This window comes from Mobula birostris, chromosome 5 (assembly GCF_030028105.1).
Source record: "Mobula birostris isolate sMobBir1 chromosome 5, sMobBir1.hap1, whole genome shotgun sequence".
Classification (NCBI taxonomy): Eukaryota; Metazoa; Chordata; class Chondrichthyes; order Myliobatiformes; family Myliobatidae; genus Mobula; species Mobula birostris.
Window position 1 is genome coordinate 10543978 of NC_092374.1, and position 22311 is coordinate 10566288.

General features: G+C 44.0%; 1 protein-coding gene across 2 annotated transcripts in view; it reads left to right on the top strand.

Annotated features, from left to right (window-relative positions):
* The window catches only part of sh3bp2 (SH3-domain binding protein 2), a 124718-nt gene that overhangs the window by 67589 nt on the left and 34818 nt on the right, over window positions 1-22311 (top strand). For both annotated transcript variants that reach the window (XM_072257600.1, XM_072257601.1), the window contains exons 5-7: window positions 12938-13055; window positions 15156-15226; window positions 18179-18264. In XM_072257600.1, the coding sequence (XP_072113701.1) occupies window positions 12938-13055; window positions 15156-15226; window positions 18179-18264 (275 nt within the window). The remainder of the gene's footprint in view (window positions 1-12937; window positions 13056-15155; window positions 15227-18178; window positions 18265-22311) is intronic.

Genomic DNA, 22311 nt, shown 5'->3' on the forward strand with positions numbered 1-22311 from the left:
TCTGCAATTTTCTGTTGCCTTTTCTTTGGACTAGCCTGATATCCCTGTGTTTTAAAATTATCTGACTGGATGGTAAAGCTTTTCACTTTATGTGACAATAATAAACCAATATTTACTGATTGAGATACCTCTGCCATGAGTGAAAGTTTCATAAGACATAGGAGCAGAATTAGGCCGTTCAGTCTGCTCCACCATTTCATCACGGCTAATCTACTTTCATCTCTACCCCATTCTCCTGCCTTCTTCCCGCTCTTACTCATCAAGAACCTATCAACCTCCACTTTAAATACACACAGTGATCTGGCCTCCATAGCTGCCTGTGGCAATGAATTCCACAGATTCAGCACCCTCTTGCTAAATAAATTCCTCCTCATCTCCATTCTAAATGGATGTCCCTCTATTCCAGGGGTTCCTAACCTTTTTTATGCCGTGGACCAATACCATTAAGCAAGAGTCCTGAACACCCCAGGCTGGGAACCCCGGCTCTATTCTAAGGCTGTGCCCTCTGATTCTAGACTTCCCCACCATAGGAAACATACTCTTCATATCCACTCTATCTAGGCCTTCCAACATTTGATATGTTTCAATGAGATTCCGCCCACCCCCCCACTCATCTAAGCTCCAGCGATTAAAGGCCCAGAGCCATCAATCACTCCTCATATGATAAGCCTTTCATTCCTGGAATCATTCTCGTGAACCTCCTCTGTTCTCCACCCCCCCCCACCCCCCATGTCAGCAAATCCTTTCTTAAATGAAGGACACAAAACTGCTCACAATACTCCAAGTGAGGCCTCACCAGTGCCTTATAAAGCCTCAGCATTACATCCTTGCTATCTTTCTATCTACCCCATCCATGCCCTTTGTACATTTATACACCCTGTCTGCCCAATCAAAGAAAGCCAGCCTCTCCGTTCTCTCTTCATGAAACCAGGCAATATCCAGAAGTGTCTCCTCTGTGCCCTCTCCGGTATGATTACATTCCATTGTGTGATGTTTGGAACTGGGTGCAACTCCAGCTGTGGCCTAACCAATATTTTAGGAAGTCGTACCTTAACTTCATGGAACATACAACACTACCGCACAGTACATAAGAGAGCAAACCTACTCTGTGATCAATCTAACCCTTCCCTCCAACAAGGCCCCCATTTTTCTATCATCCATGTGCCTATCTAAGAGACTCTTAAATGCCCCAATGCATCTGCCTCTACCACCACCCCTGGCAGAATGTTACACTCTCTGTGTAAAATCTTACCTCTGACATCCCTCTATACTTTCTCCCAGTCACTTTAAAATCATGCCCTCTCGTATTAGCCATTGCCACTCTGGGGAGAAAGGCTGTCCGCTCTATACCTATGCCTCCCTTGGCTAATGAAAGCTAGCATCCCCAAATGTCTTCTTCATCACTTTATCTTTTTCCGCTGGCACCTTGATCCAAAGAAAAGATGAAAGATTACCTTTTGAAACATATAGGAAACACGACATTTTGGTCAGTAGTCAACACAGTCCAAGGATGTGCTGGAGGCAGTCCACAAGGGTCACCACACTTCCAGCACCAAAGTAGCCTGTCTACAATTCACTAACCCTGCCCTCCCCTACCTGCAGATCGTTAGAATGTGGGAGCATCCAGAAGAAACCCACATGGTTAAAGGAGAATGTACAGCCTCCTGACAGCCAGCAGCGGGAGTTGAACCCGGATCACTGGAAAGTGTGGCCCTAACCGCTATGCTACAAGGCTGCCCGTTTGTTCCTCAATACTCCTTTAAAACCCCACTTATTGTGTAAGAATCCCTATCAGACCTCCCAAAGCCACCATCTGCCTTTGTTCTGCCCATCACTCTGGTTACTTCTCCAGTGTTTCCAAAATTGTAAACGTCAACATTTTGTGCATTTTAATTGAGGTTCTGCAAATTTTTTGCAACCTTGCCAACTTTCAGCCCTGTTTGGGTGAACACAGGTGACCCCGGTTCAACCTTGGCCTCTGGAGCTGTGTGAGGGGAGAGGGTTCCCTGTGACTGTGAGGGTTTCCCCTGGACAGAGTTTCCTGTGAATCCCAGCCGTGTGTGGCACGGCGCGGCCCAGGCCCGAGGGTGGAAACAGAACGATGCTCAGCTGACTTAAGGGCCAACTCAGATTTTAAAAATTAAGGTGTCGAAGCTGATGGCGGAGGACAAACCGGTGTTCAGCTCCCTACTCCGTGTCAGCCAGGATCCCCCCCACCTGAGCCCATCCCGTCTGCCTGCGTCTCACCCGTCTCCCTGTCTTCTCACTGCTCCCATTGGGTGCAAGGTGCAGGGGTCTTGACCAGCTGCACTCACATCAGCGCTGAACTGGCTTCGTGGCTGTGGACTCAGTTGCGACATTTACTATTGAGCGCATTTACATGGAGCTCTGCCACAGGAAAGCAGCATCCATCGTCAAAAATCCCCACCATCCATGCCATGCTCTTTTCTCACCACTACCATCAGGCAGGAAGTGTTTAGGTCCCACACCACCTAGGTCAGCAGCAGTTATTACCTTACAACTCTCAGGCTTTGAACCGGTGTGAATAACTTGATTCACCACTGCTCTGAACTGATTCCACAACTGATAGGCTCACTTTCAAGGTTTCTATAATTAGATTATGATAACACTCAGTCCTCTTTTATTGTCATTTAGAAATGCATACATGCATTAAGAAATGATACAATGTTTCTCCAGTGTGATATCACAGAAAACAAGACAGACCAAAGACTAACACTGACAAAATCACATAATTATACCATATAGTTACAGCAGTGCAAAGCAATACCATAATTTGATGAAGAACAGTCCATAGGCACAGTAAAAAAAAGTCTCGAAGTCCCCGAGTTGATCGACTCCCGAGTCCCCGACAGCGGCGGCAAAAGGGAGAAACTCCCTGCCATAAACCTCCAGGCACCGTCAACTTGCCGATACCTTGGAAGCAGCTGACCCTGAGTCCATCCGTCCAAAAACTCCGAGCTTCTGAGCAGCCTCTCCGATACAGCCTCCCGAGCGCCATCCTCTGCCGAGCGCCTTCGACCTCTCCCCAGCCGCTGAAAAACGCGAAGCCAAGGATTTCGAGGCCTACAGCTCTGGAGATTCCGGTTACCACACAGCAGCAGCGGTAGCAAAGCAGACATTTCAGAAGTTTTCCAGATGTTCTGCTATGCACTCATGTCTGTCTCCATCAAATCAGGAATTGTGCACGGTCCCCTACTTGACAGATAACAGATATTCATCACCGGAGAGGCTGCACACGCGCTGTCGTCGCGCTGCCATCTTCTCCCGATAATTCATGTTCTCGGTATTAATTATTTACCTTTTATTTCAACAATTTATCTTTTGCAAATTGGTTGTTGGTCAGTCTTTGTTTATGTATTGTTTTCATAAATTATATCGTATTTCTTTATTTTCCTGTAAATGCCTGCATGAAAATGAATTTCAAGGTAGTGTACACTCAGTGGCCACTTTATTAGATACAGGAGTGTACCTAATAAAGTGACTATAGGAATGAGACCTGGTATGGTCTTCTGCTGTTGTAGACCATCCATTTCAAACTTCTTCTGCACCATCACTGTTGTAACACGTGATTATTTGAATTAATGTCACCTACCTGTCAGCTTGAACCAGTCTGGCCATTCTCCTCTGACCTCTCTCATTAACAAGGTGTTTTCACCTGAACTGCCACAGAGCTGCTCCTCACTGCATGTTTTTAGTTTCTCACACCATTCTCTGTAAACTCTAGAGATGGTTGTGCGTGAAAATCCCAGGAGATCTACAGTTTCTGAGATACTCAAACTGCTCCATCTGGCACCAATAGTCATTTCACGGTCAAAGTCACTTAGGTCACATTTCTTCCCCATTCTCATGTTTGGTCTGAACAGATGAACCTCTTGACCATGTCTGCATGCTTTTATGCATTGAGTTGCTGCCACCTGATTGGCTGATTAAATATTTGTATTAATGAGCAGGTGTACCTAATAAAGTGGCCACTGCTTGTAATGTGGCACTTTGATAATAAATTTACTTTGACTTTGAAAATGCTGGACGTGTGAAATGAGCAGAGATTGCAGACTGCAGCATTAGCTGTTTCAGCTACGTAAGAGGCTATGACTTGGACACTGGCAGCCTGAATGAAGCCGAAGCCACAGGTTGCCTCTTTTCAGAGAATTTGCGTGTATGTGGTTATGAGCTGGAGGCCATCGGAGGACATACTTAGCACCCACTATGCAGAAACAGGATGTGTTAGTGCACAGGATCCTTGCAGAGTTCTGATAGGGGAACACAGTACCCTACTGACCCTGGCCTGTGCACTTTGCAGCTCATGTTCTGTGGATTATTTGTTTACTTTTTTATTATTTGCACGTTTTGTCCTCTTTTTATCTGACTTTCCTGTTCCAAGATGGCGACGCGTTCAGACGCAGCACCACTTAATCTCCAGGTGTAAAAGTTCACCCATGTCCTGTAAGTCTTGATGATCGGAAAATGCTGCTGGCTTTTAAATATTCTGTGCACAGCAATTCCACTCTGCTAGTGAACTGTTGGAGTACAGAGGAGCTCCACAGCTCGGCTTGTTGCACACCGCTCCCCGATACAGATCTCCGTGTGGTGCACAAGGAAACAAAAAAGGAGAAAAGGTGCTGGAATCTGGGAACAACTTGGGCCGAAGCCCTTCAGGCTGACTCTCCCCTTGTTCTTACTGGCAAATGACTCTTCACTTTAAGTCAAGTCAAGCCACTTTTTATTGTCATTTCGACCATAACTGCTGGTACAGTACACAGTAAAAATGAGACAATGTTTTTCAGGACCATGGTGCTACATGAAACAATACAGAAACTACACTGAAATACGTAAAACAACACAAAAACTACACTAGACTACAGACCTACCCAGGACTGCATAAGGTGCACAACACAGTGCAGGCATTACAATAAATAATAAACAAGACAATAGGCACAGTAGAGGGCAGTAAGTTGGTGTCAGTCTAGGCTCTGGGTATTAAGGAGTCTGATGGCTTGGGGGAAGAAACTGTCACATAGTCTGGTCGTGAGAGCCCGAATGCTTTGGTGCCTTTTGCCAGATGGCAGGAGGGAGAAGAGTTTGTATGAGGAGTGTGTGGGGTCCTTCATGGTGCTGTTTGCTTTGCGGATGCAGCGTGTGGTGTAAATGTCTGTAATGGCGGGAAGAGAGACCCCGATGATCTTCTCAGCTGACCTCACTATCCGCTGCAGGGTCTTGCGATCCGAGATGGTGCAATTTCTGAACCAGGCAGTGATGCAGCTGCTCAGGATGCTCTCAATACAACCTCTGTAGAATGTGGTGAGGATGGGGAGTGGGAGATGGACTTTTCTCAGCCTTCGCAGAAAGTAGAGACACTGCTGGGCTTTCTTTGCTATGGAGCTGGTGTTGAGGGACCAGGTGAGATTCTCCGCCAGGTGAACACCAAGAAATTTGGTGCCCTTAACGATCTCTATGGAGGAGTCGTCGATGTTCAGCAGAGAGTGGTCACTCCGCGTCCTCCTGAAGTCAACAACCATCTCTTTTGTTTTGTTCACATTCAGAGACAGGTTGTTGGCTCTGCACCTCCTCTCTGTATGCTGACTCATCATTCTTGCTGATGAGACCCATCACGGTGGTGTCATCGGCGAACTTGATGATGTGGTTCGAGCTGCATGTTGCAGCACAATCGTGAAAACAAATTGGACTATCTATGCCTGAGGCTGAACCAGCAAGAGAAAAACATCTTTGCACTAATTCTCGCAGAATTATAGCTTCATGGATCCATCTCAGACGCTGCCATCTAGTTGGAGGGTTTCCGTGAGCTTCAGGCTGACAGGAATCAGGCAAGTGGCAGTATCTGTAACAGATGCTTTAGCAGTGGCATCCATTGTTCACCGATAATTGAGTTCATTTTTGTGAAGTGCAGACTGTTTTATATACCGGGGAGTTCACTACAGTTGGTAGCTGTATATCCCGCCCAGCCCGCCCCCCTGCTAATGACGACAAGGCATTGCGTGAGCTCTACAGTGCCATCAGTGACTTTCAAACCAAACACCCTGATGGTATCTTCATTATGGCAGGCAGTTTTATCCATTTTGAGCTTAAAGACAGTCTTGCCTAAATTCCACCAACATGTTGATTTTGCTACCAGAGATGAAAATACACTGGGCCTGGTTTACACTAACATACCAGGTGCCTATAAAGCAGTCGCTTGGCTCTACATTGGACTCTCAGATCACTTATCTGCAATGTTAATTCCAGCATACAAACCAGTAATCAAACAGGTCAAACCAGTTCTAAACCAGGTCAACCAGTTTGTGATTGGATTACTACACTACAAAGTCGCTTCCAGGAATGCCTACCCTGCAGACTGTGAGAACCAGGCATCTACCTCAGAGAGTGTGGAAAGTTCAGATGAAGACGTGGAAGACTTGGAAAATTATTATGATTATTACTAGATTATGAAAGTATGGAAAACAAAGTATGGAAAGCAGTCTTTGATTAAATATATTCATTTTACAACCAAATGGGGCCAGGTTATGGCCATGTGGAACCCCACATTTGAATCATTGTACTGTAATTCTATATGCTATGACAGAAGCTTAAGATTGTTTAGATTTGATACAACAATATGGAAAATATGATGACATTGATAAAACTCCAGAAATCTCTCCAGATGAGGTTATTTACCTTTTGGAGGGTGGGGGGGGGGGGTAACATTTTCTGCTGTACTGATGTTAATATGGAATAAATATAAAAAGTGATTACTTATTTGAAGTAATAAAGCTACCACTGGTGCAATGCTATCACATATTTCCTAACTCTAGAGAGTAGAAAATCACTTGCCAAAAATCACTATGAGCATTATTCCCCTCAGAGGGTACAGACATACCCTACTGGCTCATGGACTAATAGCAGTAGCAACAAGGTATTTTTAAAACGAACCCGAGACCAACTTGTTGAAGTGCAGTGAGACGTTCAAACTAAAAAAAAGTGCAATGAATAGATGGTCGAGTTTAAAAAAAAGCAGCACAGCACATGTTCTTCAGAAGGGAAGATGCAATCGAGTGTTTTTTAAGTAAGGGGCAGTGAATGGAAGAATTCAGGGTTCATAAAGAATGAGTACTGGGTGATAATAATCATTAATATAAACAGAAATGGCTGACTACATTGGAAAGATAGATACATTTGATTACACCACAGGTAAATGGATTTTATACACTGACCAAACTGAACAATCTTTTGAAGCAAATGAAATAGCCAATAAGAATTGAATACCAATTTTGCTGAGTGCATCTAGGTTTAAAGACATGCAGTTTGTTTTGAAGTTTGACTGCTACAACCAAGCTGGCAGAAATGAGCTTTGCTGATATTGTAAAAGTAATGCAGAAACATTTAGAACTGAACCCATTGTTAATTGCAGAATGCTTTAGGTTCCATAAGCGAAATCAAGAAAAATGGGAGTCCATTTCAGTGTACGTGGCTGAATTGAAGAGCTTGTCTGAGCATTGTCAATTCACACTGAGAGACCGTTTAGTTTGTGGAATCTTACAAGGGAACATTCAAAAATGGCTCCTAATGGAAACACCAACTTGCATTTAAAAGAGCAGTTGAAATCACTGTTCCAGTGGAAACCACAGACAGAGACACAATTGAGTTGCAGTCAGGATTGAAAGTGAGCATGAACAAAATTGCAATGTCTAAACAGAAACCGGCCTGGCCAAATAAACTGTGTTACCATTGTGGCAGGGGTTCACATCCACCAGATCAATATAGATTTAAAAGCGAAACTTTCAGAAATGGCAACCAAGTAGAATACATGCAAAGCATATGTCAAGCAGACAAAAATATATTGACTGCACAAAGAAGAGAAAAAAATTAAAAGGTCAAAGTAGCAGTTTCAAAAAGAGCACTAATCTGAAAAATATTGATGAAAAATCTGATAATGATGAGAGCGATGCAAGACTTTGTAGCCTTGTGATTTACGATAGACAAGTAGTATGGTTTACACCAGAAGTGAACAGCAAATTAATTAAAATGGAATTGGACACTGGTTCAGCTGCTTCAGTCATTCCACAAAATGGGTTTGAATGGCATAGATACTAAACTGAAGGTTGCAGATATCCAGCTAAGAACTTATATTGGAGGGACAGAAGGTCCCAGAACTGAGATTGTTTCACAGTCACCAGTCTCACCCACCAAGCAGAGTGGACCCCACCCCCCTTGTCTGGTAGGATGTTATCCCACAAGGATAAAAAAAATCACAGCGATTAAATCTTTAGTAACTCACACAAAAGGCTGGAGGGACTCAGCAGGCCAGGAAGCATCTATGGAAAAAAGTACAGTCAATGCTTCAGGCATCCTGCTGAAAGTTCTTGGCCCAAAATGTTGACTGTACTCTTTTCCACAGATGCTGCCTGACCTGAGTTTCTCCAACATTTTCTGCATGTTAACAGTAAAATAAGCCCCTTTCCCATCCACCCAGCCAACCACACACCTACACACCCAGGCATCCAAGCCCGGGGCAGGCTACCTCCGGGCCTCCATCTTCAGATTTCGCCCCACGACTCATCAGTCAAGTGTTTGACCTTTGGGCCTCGACTTCTAGACTGGCATGGACCTTCAGTCCGCATGACCGGGCTATTGTAACTCCGTCAGGCCTCTACTGTAGGTTCTCAACATTTAGGCTTCTACCTCCAGACTTGCTTTATTCTGGGCTCCGACTTTCAGCTTTGCCCTCCAGTATTTGCTGATATCTGGATACCTTCCTGAGGATTTGCTATTCACTAGTTTGAACTACGGGCCTAGATCCTAGGACTTGACAGTCACAAGTTTCACTGTAACAGCCATAATACCTTGTAGCAAAGAACCAGAAGTCAAACAGTGCTGGAGGACTGAGTCTCTTAAGCTTTAATCTTGATTTGCAGACATCATGGAAAGTCCATGTGTTTCCTGTTCATCCCAAGTTCCCCAAAAACAGAACAGCTTCATCAGCAACTTTGAGGAGTAATTATGAGTCAGCCCCATAAGGCAGGAAACAGAAGTTGTATAAATAAAGCTGACTAAATTTGAAGGTACTAAGCTTGTAAAATAATATCTAATGTTTTAGTTTAGATTAGTGACAGGTTCACTTTTATAAATGAACCATAAAATGAAAATTTTTTTTAAAAACCTGAAGAAATGGAAATCTCAGTATCTCAGATGCACATTAGTCACTCTGCTTCATTAGGAGGTTGAAGAGATTTTGGTATTTTGCCAAAGATACTTGAAAATGTCTAAAGATGTATCATGGAAAGCATTCTAACTGATATGGAGGCTTCAATGTGCAAGATTGAAAGAGGCTGCAGAGGACTGTAAACTCAGCCAGCTCCATCACAGGAAAGCCCTCCCCACCCATCAAGGACATCTGTAAGAGGCAGAGTCTCAAGAAGGCAGCATCCATCATTAAAGACCATCCAGGACATACACTCTTCTCGGTTATAAACTTAGTCAGCTCCATCATGGGCACTAGCCTCCCCATCATCAAGGACATCTCAAAAAGTGATGCCTCAGAAAAGATGGCATCCATGATTAAGGACCCTCATCACCCAGGACATATCCCCTTCTCATTGCTGCCATCAGGGAGGAGGTACAGGAGCCTGGAGACTCGTATTCTATATTTTAGAAACAGCTTCTTCCCCTTCTGCCATTAAATTTCTGAACAGCTCGTGAACCCATGAACACTACTTCAATATCTTGCTCTCTTCCTGCACTATTTATTTACTTGGTATCGTAACTTACATTATTTCTGATGTATTGCACTATACTGCCGCCACAAAACAACAAATTTCATGACAAATGTCAGTGGTGATAAATCTGATTCTGATTCTGAAATGAGTTAGCCACACATGGGGATGGGGGGGCGGGAACGGTAGTGTAGCAGTTGGTGTAATCGCCTTACAGCAGTAGCAATCATGGAGAGGGTTCAATTCTGGCCGTTGTCTGAAAGGAGTTTGTACTTTCTCCCTGTTACCACGTGATGTAGTCTCCTCCTACATTCCAAAGCCCTTTGGTTGGGGTTAGTAAGTTGTGGGCATGGTATGTTGGCGCCAGAGGTATGCTAACACTTGCAGGCTGCCCCAGAACAAACCTCACTAGTTCGATTTGACGCAGACAATACATTTCACTGTATGTTTTGGAAAAGCGTACAGTCGACAATTCAAGCCGATTCAGCTGTACGCATTTCCATAGATGCTGCCTGGCCTGCTGAGTTCCTCCAGCATTTTGTGTGTGTTGCTTGGATTTCCAGCATCTGCAGATTTTCTCTTGTTTATCACTGTATGCTTTGATGTTTTTTATATACTGTACAATTGACAAATAAAACTGATATTTAGTTTTTATTTAATAGTTATTTTCCATGTGTACTGCTGATAAAAAAACTGACCTGAACCCTAACACAACTTTAAATTATATTTCTTTCCAGTCTCTTTCAGCTTTCAATAATGTTATATTTAATTTCCAAACATTCGTGTTAAGTTTATATCTTATGTCAGTAATATATGGTGCTGCTGCCCAAAAAGCTATTTTTTATGCTATTTATGACATGAAAATAAATAATTAAAGCAAATGCAATGTCAACGTTCATTTCAAGAGGACTAGAATATAGGAACAAGAATGTGATGCAAAGGTTTTACAAGGTATTGGTCTGACTGTACTTGAAGTATTGTTAGCAATTTTGGGCCCCTCATATCAGAAAAGATGTGTTCACGTTGGAGAGGGTCCAAAGGATGTTTATGAGAATAATTACAGAAATGAAAGGGTTAATATATGAGGAGCATTCAATAGCTCTGCGCCTGTACTCGCTGGAGTTTAGAAGAATGAGGGGGAGATCTCATTGAAACCTGTCGAATACTGAGAGGCCAAGATAGACTGGATGTGGAAAGGATGTATTCTATAATGGCTGAGTCTAGGACCACAGGTCACAGCCATAGAATAGAGGGCCATCTATTCAGGACAGAGGTAGCAGGAATTTCTTTAACCAGAGTCAATAGCTCAAAAATTCCATTTAATATCAGAGAAATGTATACAAAAACTTCCTGAAATTCTTCTTTGCAGCCATCCACAAAAATAGAAGAGTGCCCCAAAAATGACTGGCAGTTATAATGTTAGAACTTGATGCCCCCCATTCTCCCCTGCCATGCACAAGTAGCAGCAAAACAATGACATCCTCCCACCCACTAAGCAAGCAATAACAATGCCCCCAAGAAAGACCATGATCTGCAGTCCAACAAACTAATCATTCACCCATCAATTCGACATACCACAGGCTCTCTCTCTCTTCCTAATAAAGGGAAAAGAGTGATGTCCCCTTTCACTGCGAGAGGGGAGATACAACAAAACATAATGAAGAGGCTGGTGAATCTATGGAATTCAGTGCCATGGACAGCTGTGGAGGCCAAGTCATTGAGTATACTTAAAATGGAAGTTGACAGGTACTTGGTAAGTCAGGGTGTTAAAGGTTACGGGGAGAAGGCAGGAGAGTGGGGTTGAGAGGGATAATAAAGGGCAGCAGACACCAACAGAATCAACAAACTCATTCGTAAGGCCAGTGATGTTGTGGGGATGGAACTGGACTCTGTCACGGTGGTGTCTGAAAAGAGGATGCTGTCTAAGTTGCATGCCATCTTGGTCCATGTCTCCCATCCACTACATAATGTACTGGGTGGGCACAGGAGTACATTCAGCCAGAGACTCATTCCACCAAGATGCAGCACAGAGCGTCATAGGAAGTCATTCCTGCCTGTGGCCATCAAACTTTACAACTCCTCCCTTGGAGGGTCAGACACCCTGAGCCGATAGGCTGGTCCTGGGCTTATTTCATAATTTACTGGCATAATTTACATATTACTATTTAACTATTTATGGTTCTATTACTATTTATTATTTTTGGTGCAACTGTAACAAAAACCAATTTCCCCCGGGATCAATAAAGTATGACTATGACTAAATCAGTCGTGATGGAATAGTGGAGCAGACTTGATGACCTTAGTAACCTAATTCTGCTCCTATGTCTTAAGGTCCTATTTCCTGGGCTTGTATTCTTATGACAATGAACTTAAACTTGATGTCGGGCTGAAGACAAAAGGGACTGCAGACACTGGAATTTCGAACAAAAACAGAACAGATGGATGGAGAAATGAGGGTCTTACCCCGAAACATTGACTGTCTGTTCCCTCCACAGACGCTGCCTGTCTCACTGAGTTCCTCCACCAACGTGTGTGATGTTCTGCTTTTGAAGTTTGCTAACCTTGTATGAGAGCAAAGGGAAAGAGAGGGATTGACTAATGGAGAAGATCAGTTTTATTTGTCACGTACATGAAAACATACTGTGAAATGCGTCGGTTTTGCATCGATGACCAACAGAGTCTGAGAATTTTCTGGGGGCAGCCCACAAGTGTTACTATGCTTCTGACGCCAACATAGTGTGCCCCCAACTTACTAACCTGTATGTCTTTGCAACGCGGGAGGAAAGACGAGCACCTGGAGGAAACCCACGTCGTCACAGGGAGGATGTACCAACTCCTTAGGAATACTGGCTGGAATTGAACCCAGGTCACTGGCACTGTGAAGCATTATGCTAACTGCTATGCCGCTGTGCTGTCTTGGTACACCTGTATTGGGAATATAGATTTAAATACTGTCATGATTGATTTGTAAATTACTGCTGAGTAACCTGCTTATTTAACACTGCCGATAATCCTCTACCCAAGATGCTGAAAATCTAGAGCAACACACAGAAGATGCTGGAGGAACTCAGTAGGTCATGCGGCATCTATGGAAAGCAGTATTGGGCCGAGGTCCTTCTACAGGACCTGTGTTTGTTGCTCTGATAATCCTCTTGTATTTGAAGTTACTTGGTACCACAAGTAACTTGACTTTGCACTCTTTTATCCCTCAGGGTTATGAGGTCGACGGAGGAGACAACATCAAGCAATGTATTCCCCTTCAAAATCATCCACGTTAACAAGAAACACAGGACCTGGTTCTTTTCAGCTGCCTGCGAGGAGGAGAGAAAGGTGAAGCCGGTGTTCTGTTTGTTTGGCTGTTCATTTAGCGTGGTGGGGGAGGGGTGTGGGGAACCACTCTGTCCTGATGCCCTTCAATGAAATCCTCAAATTCAGATTTATTTATCACACATTGAAATGCACACACCTAAGCATGCCTACAATGTTCAGCAAAAGAGCACAGAACACAACAAGGCAGAACAAACAACAGTGAAGCAAGCCCCTTTCTTCCCTCCCACCCACGCATGGACAGTTCTCTAGCTCCAGGGCAAGCCTCTACTCTCCAATCACTGGGCTTTGATTTCCAGATTTCTGATCGATCTCCAGGGTGCTGCTTACATTGAACGTGCTTCAAGCATGCAAGAAAAACCTTAAGGTCATAGAGCATTACAGCACAGAAACAGGCCCTTCAGCCCATCTGGTCCTTGCCAAACTATATTCTACCTAGTCACATCAGCCCAGACGTGGACTATAGCCCTCCATACCTCTCCCATCCATGTACTTGTCTAAACTTCCTTTAAATGTTGCAGTCAACCCCGCATATACCACTTCTTTGAAAAGAACTCTACAAAAGTTTCTAATTAATTTAATGGCCAATCAATGGTCTCCACTGGTCAGAGTCAACTATGAATGTTGCATCCCAGCTGTTGATGTTATACACAAGCCAGGGCAATACAATATGGAGAGAAAGCTGTTGCCCATGTAGCTGTCTCCCCCTCTCCATGCAGCTGATGAATCCAAAAGTGCGGCAGAAACGGCTACAGTTTGGCACGAGTGGTGTCACAGAGGTTGCCAGTCAGGTTGAACTCAACATAGGACTGTATTAGAGACTCCATCTCTGAATCTTCCTTGTGCCTTACTCCCATGAGTAGGTATAGCTGCAAGAGTAAGGTTTGAGATCAGAGTTTTCCTTCTCCTGGATGAGCCACCAACCACAGCTGACGAGCCCCATCATTGGCTACTGCAAAACTCCAATAATCCAGCATTGTTGGGAGTTTGTTAGTGCCGGATGAGCAGATTTTCTGCACAATTGCAGGTTAGTTCCCAACAAGCTTCCATTTTGTTTACAGAATATGGAACAGTACTACATAGTACGGGCTCTTCAGCCAACCTATGTAAACCTTCTCCACGATCAATCTAATCCTTCCATCTGTCTTACATTGATGTGCTTATCAAAGAGAATTTTACATGTTCCTATTATATCAGCCCCTACTACCGCCCCATGCGGTGTGTTCCAGCTTATTTTACACGTTGGACTGTTTAATAATAAACTTCTCTGTAACTACATAAGTTTAAAGGGAATGGAAAACAGAGATCGGTGTCATAGAGAAGTACAGCACAGGAACAGGCCCTTTGGCCCATCTAGTCCATGCTGAACAATTTAAACTGTCTAATCCCATCGACCAGCACCAGGACCATAGTCTTCCATACCCCTACTATCCATGTACCTATCCAAACTTCGCTTAAACGTTGAAATCAAGCTTGCATGCATGACTTGTGCTGGCAGCTCATTCCACACTTTCACACCGTCTGAATGAAGAAGTTTCCCCTCATGATCCCCTTAAACTTTTCACCTTTCACCCTTAACCCATGACCTCTGGTTGTAGTCCCACCCATCTCAGTGGAAAAAGCTTTTTGCATTTACCCTATCCATACCCCTCATAATTTTGTATACCTCTCTTGTTTTTAAAGGGAGTGGGAAACTGTCCTGATGAGTCTAAACTGAGCAGGTAATTGAATCTCAGTGAGTTTACAGGTAACTGTGTCCCCATGTTTTAAAGAGACACAGGTAACTGAGTCTAAGTGAGTTTAAAGGGATCCGGAAGCAGTCTTGGCGAGTTTAGAAGGAGTGGGAAACTGTCCTGATGAGTTTAAACTGAGCGGGTAAAGGTCTCCATGAGTTTAAAGGGAGTAGTAACTGAGTCATAGTGAGCTTAAAGGCAGTGGGAACTGTGTCCCTATGAGTTTAAAGAGGCGTGGGTAACCTGCTGGGGTGGGACTTCAGCCATCTGTACCTCCTGCCTGATGGTAGTAGCCCGTTTCTGGGAGCCTCAGTTCTCTCCTGGTGCTGGCTGAGTGAGGCTGATCAGTATTTAATGCTCTTCCTTTCAGATGTGGATGATGAGTTTACGAAAGGAAATTGATCGTTACCATGAGAAAGCAGACTCACCAGGAAGCCTGAGGTACCCTCACTATGAATTTTTCATGTTATAGAGAAAGATTACTTATATAGAGATTCATTACATTTTTACAGCATCTCTCTCTCTGGCTTAAACGCCTGATTTGGTCTGAGCGATCTCCTGGCTGTGGTGAGATGGGCAAATAGTCAATAAAGTCTAGTGATCTGCAGCAGAAGTAACATTTTCACTGTGTGTTATGTTCCAGATTAATTTCCTTTAACGTTGTGTGTACTGGAGTGTAATGAAGCTTTGCCACATATTGCTCATAGAGTAAACAGTGTACATGGTAACAATACAATAAACAGAGCAGCAAGCACCAGACAACAGGATATTGCAAACTGAAGTATGGCTAGAAGAAATGCTACAATGACAACACAATTACTGAAAGAGTTGGAGTTAATAGTTCCAGAAAGTGGCAGCACCACCGGAAAGGGGTTGTGGAAGAGATTCTTCTTCTTTTGCCCATATTGCCGCTGGCATTTTGGGCAGCAATGAAGGTCCTCCATCTCTGGCAGCATTCACGGCTTCTGTCGTCATGTCAATAGCTTCTCCTCAGTTTACTGTCAGTTATGCAAGTCCCTGGATGGAGACTCAGGAATATCGTCGCACACAGATGTAGAAGGATTCTTCATTGCTGTTTCAGTAACAGTTTTGTTTGACCAGTCAGGGTTGTTAGCCCTGAGCTGAACCCCCGAACATGGAGGACCGGTGGATTACTCTTAGCCTGGCCTCTACCCTTTGACCTTTTTGGCATGGGTGACCTTACCAAGAGCCAAAGCACAAGTCCCTGACTCCAGCCGATATAGCTCTCAGGCCATTGAGGCACGCAAGCCTCCAAACCATAACAAGGTTGTGGTCCTCTTGGAGGTGGGGAGAGATAGTCACAGAGAACTACATCACAGAAACAGGTCTATTCTGCCTCATCCAATTGACCCACTCCCTCCATACCTCTCCCATACGTGTACTTAATCAAACTTCCCCTATGTGTCGAAATTGAATCCACGTCCACTGGCAGCTCATTCCACTCTCTCTCCAGCCTCTGAGTGTAGAAGTTCCCCCCACAGGTTCCCCTTAAATCTGGGTTCCAAACATTTTTTTTATGCCATGGACCCCGGGTCTTAAATATTTCACCTTTTACTCTCGACCTATGACCCCTAGTTGTAGTCTCACCCAACTTCGGTGAAAAAAAGCCTGCTTGCATTTACCGTGTCTATACCCCTTGTAATTTTGTATACCACCATCAGTCTCCTCGGCTCAAGGGAATAAAATCCTAACATATTCAACCTTTCCCTATAACTCAGTTATGGTAATAGCCTTGTACGTTTTTTCTGCACCCTTTCAATCTTATTGATTTCTTGGTAGGTGACCAGAAGTGCACACAATACTCCGAATTTTGCCTTGCCAGTATACAGCATCAACATGACATCCCAACTCTTGTACTCAATACTTTGATTAATGGAGGCCGATGGGACAAAACCTCTTTTAGTGAACCTATCTATCACTTTCAAGGAATTATGGATCTGTATGATTGGTTCAGGAGTATGATGGCAGTGGGGAAGAAGCTGTTCTTTCAAGCTGCTGTATATTTGTCCAGAAGGAGGAAAAGGGAAGAGAGAATGGCCTGGATGGTCAGCATCCTTGATGATCCTTGACCGGAACACCAGTGGAGGTTGCCCTAATTGTCCTCTTTTGAGCAAGTGAGGTATGAGCCCAACTTGTAGAGGTTCCCCAGTGAGGAGCATGAAGTTCAGCCTTGTCTCCAATTCCATCCACAAATGAACAGGCTAGATATTCACAGTGAAGTGGGTGTCTTTTGAGCATCTCAGGAACTGCGCTGTCTGGGATAATATTCACCAAGTCAGGACCATAAGAAGAGGAAGGAGTCTTTGTCATAGTATCCCGAGCACTACAGCACAGGAGCAAGCCTTTCAGCCCTTACATGATGATGGTGAAGTGTTAGGGAAAGAGGAAATGAATACGATTTAATTACAGGTGCAAGGTCAATGCTACAGTGTAGTGTTGATGCAAAAGTGACCTACTAGCTTACGGGCAGAATTATGTATAATTTCAGGAGAACCTCATAACACTTTGCAGTCATAAAATCGTACAGGATGGGAACAAGCCTTTCAGCCCACCAAGTTTGTGTTAACTAGCAAGGGCCCAGTTACTAATTTTGTTTTATTCTCTCCACATTGCCCTCAGTGTACCCCAGATTTTACTGGCCATTTACACGAGGCACTATTTACAGCAGGCAATTAGCCCATAAACCCACACGTCTTTGGGATGTGGGAGGAAACTCGAGCACCCAGTGGAAACCCACGTGGTCACAGGGAGAGTGTACACACTCCTTACAGACAACGCTGGAATTGAACCCTGATCACTGGCACTGTAAAGCTATGCTACCATGCTGTACTATAGAATATAAAATTACAGTGTAACACACAAAGTGCTGGAGGAACTCAGCAGGTCAGGGAGCATCTGTGGAAAGGAATAAAGAGTCGATGTTCTGGGCTAAGGTCCTTCATTAGGACTCACCCCAAAATGTCGACTCTTTATTGATTTCCGTAGATGCTGCCTGAACTGCTGAGTTCCTCCAGCATTTTGGGCCTATCACTCTGGATTTCCAGTGTCTGCAGAATCTCTTGTGTTTATTACAGTTACGGAGAAGCTTCAGGTAGACAAATAAAGTGCAAAGACCTCCAACCGCCACCAGCTAGATTGGGAAGTCAGGAAATTTTAGCATGTACCAAGTCTGCTCAAGGGACTGATAGCAGTTGGGTAGAAGCCTTGAGCCGGATTGTATGTGTTCTCAAACTATTATACTTTCTATTCAACGGAGTGGGGAGGAAGAGAAGAGTGGCTGGGGTGAGTTATTGAACGTGCTGCACATGTGGGGAGAGAAATAGCCAGGCTTCCATCAGAGCCTCTCATCAAATTCATTTGTTTTCCTCTCAGTGACTGCTCGGACACGGAGAGTTTTTATGGTTCAGTTGAACGCCCTGTGGCGATAAACTACAATTTAACAGAACCAGAAACTGGAGGTGAGTAGTTTGCATTTTTTCCTATATTTCTGGGGATTGCGTTTTAACTACCAATGAGGGATTCAACTCACTGGGTTTCATTTCCAATCACATTGCTAATCATGTAAATCTACAAGCCTGTCACCTCCTTATTTCTGTTACATCCAATATGAATGTCCAAAATTCACCACATCCAGTATTCTTCCTGAAAATCAGTTACATCCAATGTTCTTGTCCTTAGAAAAAAAGAGTTTCCTAAGGTTGTTAAACCCTGGCGGGAGTGGGCAGAAGTACATAAAACGTAGAAAATCAACAGCACAATACAGGCCCTTCGGCCCATGAAGTTGTGCCGAACATGTCCCTACCTTAGAAATTACTAGGCTTACCTATAGCCCTCTATTTTACTAAGCTCCATGTACCTATCTAATTGTCTCTTAAAAGACCCTACTGTATCCGATAAACTCCCACTACTTATTAAATGGCGTCCCAAATAGCCGCTGACAACCAAGTCCAGCTACCGGCCTTCATGTGTGTCTTAGTTACTAAGCCCAGTGGAACCATTTCTACTGACAGAAGGGGCAAAGGTGGGTTAATGGTGCTTTAAAACCAGTTGCTCATCAGTCATGGTTGGCAGCTCATCTAGGGGAAGGGAAACTCTGTCCTTGACCCTCTGCTGTCTTGTGGTTCTACCCGCTCATGGGGAAAGCTTTGGGAGTAAACTCCGAGGAAAAATCCAGAGGTGAAGAACCTAAGGCAGACCTACGTTGAGCTCAACACTGACCTGACAATTCCTGTGCCAAACTGTATCGGTCATTGCCGTTCCTTTGGATTCATCAGTTGCGTGGAGAAAGGGAGCCTGCTGCATGGGCAACAGCTTGCTCTCTATAATGTACTGCCTTGGCTTATGTATCAGCTTCGACGCAGACAGCTAGGACACAATATCCATGGTCAACTCTGATCGATGGAGGGCCTACATAAGAAGGATGATCAATTATCAAGTATCAGGCCTTTTCTGGGCAGAGGATTAGGTTAGTGCTAGCTGGGTATAGAGTAGGTGTGAAACATGAGGTCAGAAACTTAATGAGGAAGGAGTCACAAGGCAGAAATGTCTTCATTCAATCATTCACTTCCTTCCACTTTCCCACCATCTTTGTTCAATAACAATTTCCAAAAGTCTTGTTGGCATCGGTAATTGATTTATTATTGTGACAATGGAAAACTTCTGTTTGCATACCATCCAGGCAGATCATTCCATCCGTAAGTACATCAAGGGCAGTAAAAAGAAAACAGAATTCAGAATCTAGTGTTACAGTTACAGACAGAGTGCAGTGCAGGTAGACAAACAAAGTGCCAGAGCCACAGGACTGGGAGATCAAGAGTTCATCTTTTAGCATATGAGGTTTTTTTTCAATAGTGGGATAGAAGCTGTTCTTTGAGTCTGGAGGTTTGTGCTCTCAAATATATTTTCTGTCCAACTGGGGTGGGGAGAAAAGAGAAGAACTAGGGTGTGAGGTTGCCTGCTTTCCTGAGGTAGCAGGAAGTGTAGACCGAGTCAGTGAAGGGGAGGTCAGTTTATGTGACGGACTGGGCTGTATCCACATCATCATTATGTGCTGTGTTGTATGACAAGGGTGATCAGGGTCTTCTCCAGAAGTGGTTTGCCATTGCCTTTCTTCTGAACAGTGTCTTTACTGGACAGGTGACCCCAGCCATTATCAATACACCTCAGAGACTGGCTGCCTGGCATCAGTGGTTGCATAGCCAGGATTTGTGATATGCTCCAGCTGCTCATACGACCATCCAGCACCTGCTCCCAAGGGTGATCTGTCGACTAGCAGAGGGAGGGAGTGCCTGGCAACCCCTTTAGTAGAGATGTATCTCCACCCCGCCATCCACAATTTCTTGAGGTTCTTGGCAGAGCAGTTGCCGTACCTAGCTGTGACGCATCTTGACAGGATGAGATGGTATTGGTGTAGATACAAATGTTTTGGGGCCTGGTGAGCTGACTATTTTTTCCCGATGTTATAATGGAGCATACAGCCAGGAAAAAAATGTATTGATGGAAATTGTAGAGTTCAGTGAATTATTCTTAGTCCCCACGATGGCTGAGTTGTAGAAGTCTTGAATATACTGTATGTCTACTGAATAGTTCAGGTCACATTACCAATACAACAATAAAATGAATAGAGAAGGGGAATATAAAGAGGATGAGTGAATGGGTGTACATATGTCAGATGGTGTGTAATATGAAAAAAAAAAGACTCAAAAGAGTTTGGGTTAGTGCAGTATAATGACACAGCGCTGGAAGATCACCCAAGATCCTGCTGAATGGCAGAGCAGGCACATGGGGCTTTGTTATTCATCTTTTGTACTACTTATTTATTTGTGTAACTCACAATAATTTTTACATATTGCACTGTACTGCTGCTGCAAAATTAGGAGCAGGAGTAGGGCTGCTCTCTCATTCAATAGAATCATGGCTGATTGATTTTGTGTTCAGCTTTGCTTTGTTGTCTGTTCCTCACAACTATTGACTCTCTCTGCAAAACAAAACATTTGTCTACTTCAAATCGATTCATTGATAGAACTTCCACAGCTCCCTGGAGCAAGAGATTTCCAAGAACACATAATCTTCTGGGAGAAGAAACTGGAAGTCGGCATTCTGGGTTGAGACCCTTCACCTGGACTGAAAGATTCAGGTTCATTTATTTATCACTTGTACATTGAAACACACATCTGCATTAAGGATCACCACAACCTCAGCATGTGCTGTGGGCAGCCCACAAGTGTTGCCACACATTCCAGCACCAGTTACTCCTTCATTTGAATTCATTGTGGGACTGGGTGTTACTTAGTATATGGAACAGTAGAGCACAGGAACAAGCCCTTCAGCCCACAATGACTGTGCTGAGCATGACACAAAATTAAACTGAATCTCTTTTGCCTGCATATAATCCATACTCCCCCATTCCCAGCATATTCACATGCTTAACCAAAAGCTTCCAGCACTGCCTCTGGCAGCCCGTTACAGACTCCTGTGTAAAAACAAAACCCTTGTCCCACATATCTTCCTGTTCTGAAATCATTTGGAACCAAGGTCCAAATTTCCCTTCTTACCACAACCAGCCACCTCAAAATCTTATTCTGACATCAGATGTCATTCTGTAAACTCCAGTGAATTTTGACAAACTATTAAACTTTCAAAACTTTCTTTGAACAAACAAACCAGGGGAATCTTTCTCAAACTTCGACTATCTGCTCCTCCTCTGTCCCTTGCCCTTTTTTCTGTCTCCTCCTGTTCCCATTGAGCCCCATCTACCTATCACCGACACGCAGTGGTTACCCTTCCCACCTCCCTCTCTGTCTTCCATGCTTAATTTCCTCTTCTATCAGATTCCATCCTGTTTGGCCATAAGTTCAAAGCAAACTTCTTATCAAAATACATATATGTCACCATATACAACCTTGAGATTTATTTTCTTGGGGGCATTTACACTAAATACAGATAAACCAAAAAAAAAGCAAAATAGAAATAAATAAGCAATAAATATTGAGAACATAAGATGAAGAGTCCATCAGTTGTGGGAATAGATTAGTGTTGGGGTGAGTGACGTTATCCCCTTTCTTCAAGAGTCTGATGGTTGAGGGGTAGTAACTGTTCCTGAACCTGGTGGTGTGGGTCCTGAGGCTCCTGTACCTTCTTCCTGGTGGCAGCGGTGAGAAGAGAGCATGGCCTGGATGGTGGGGACCTTTGATGATGCATGCTGCTTCCCTGAGACAGCGCTCCATCTAGATGTGCTCAATGGTGGGGAGGTCTTTACCTGTGATGACCATAAGGGTTAGAAGCAGAATTAAGTCATTTGGCCCATTGAGCCTGCTCCACTATTCCATTTGGGCTGATTTATTATCACTTTCCACCTTATTCTCCTGCCTTCTCCCCATAACCCTGATTAATCAAGAACCTATCAAACCATTATCATTCCCACTCTCCCCCCTCCCTCACCTACCTATCACCCTCATCACCAGGATCTGCCTACCTCCTGCCACTCCTTCACTCTCTGTCTCTGC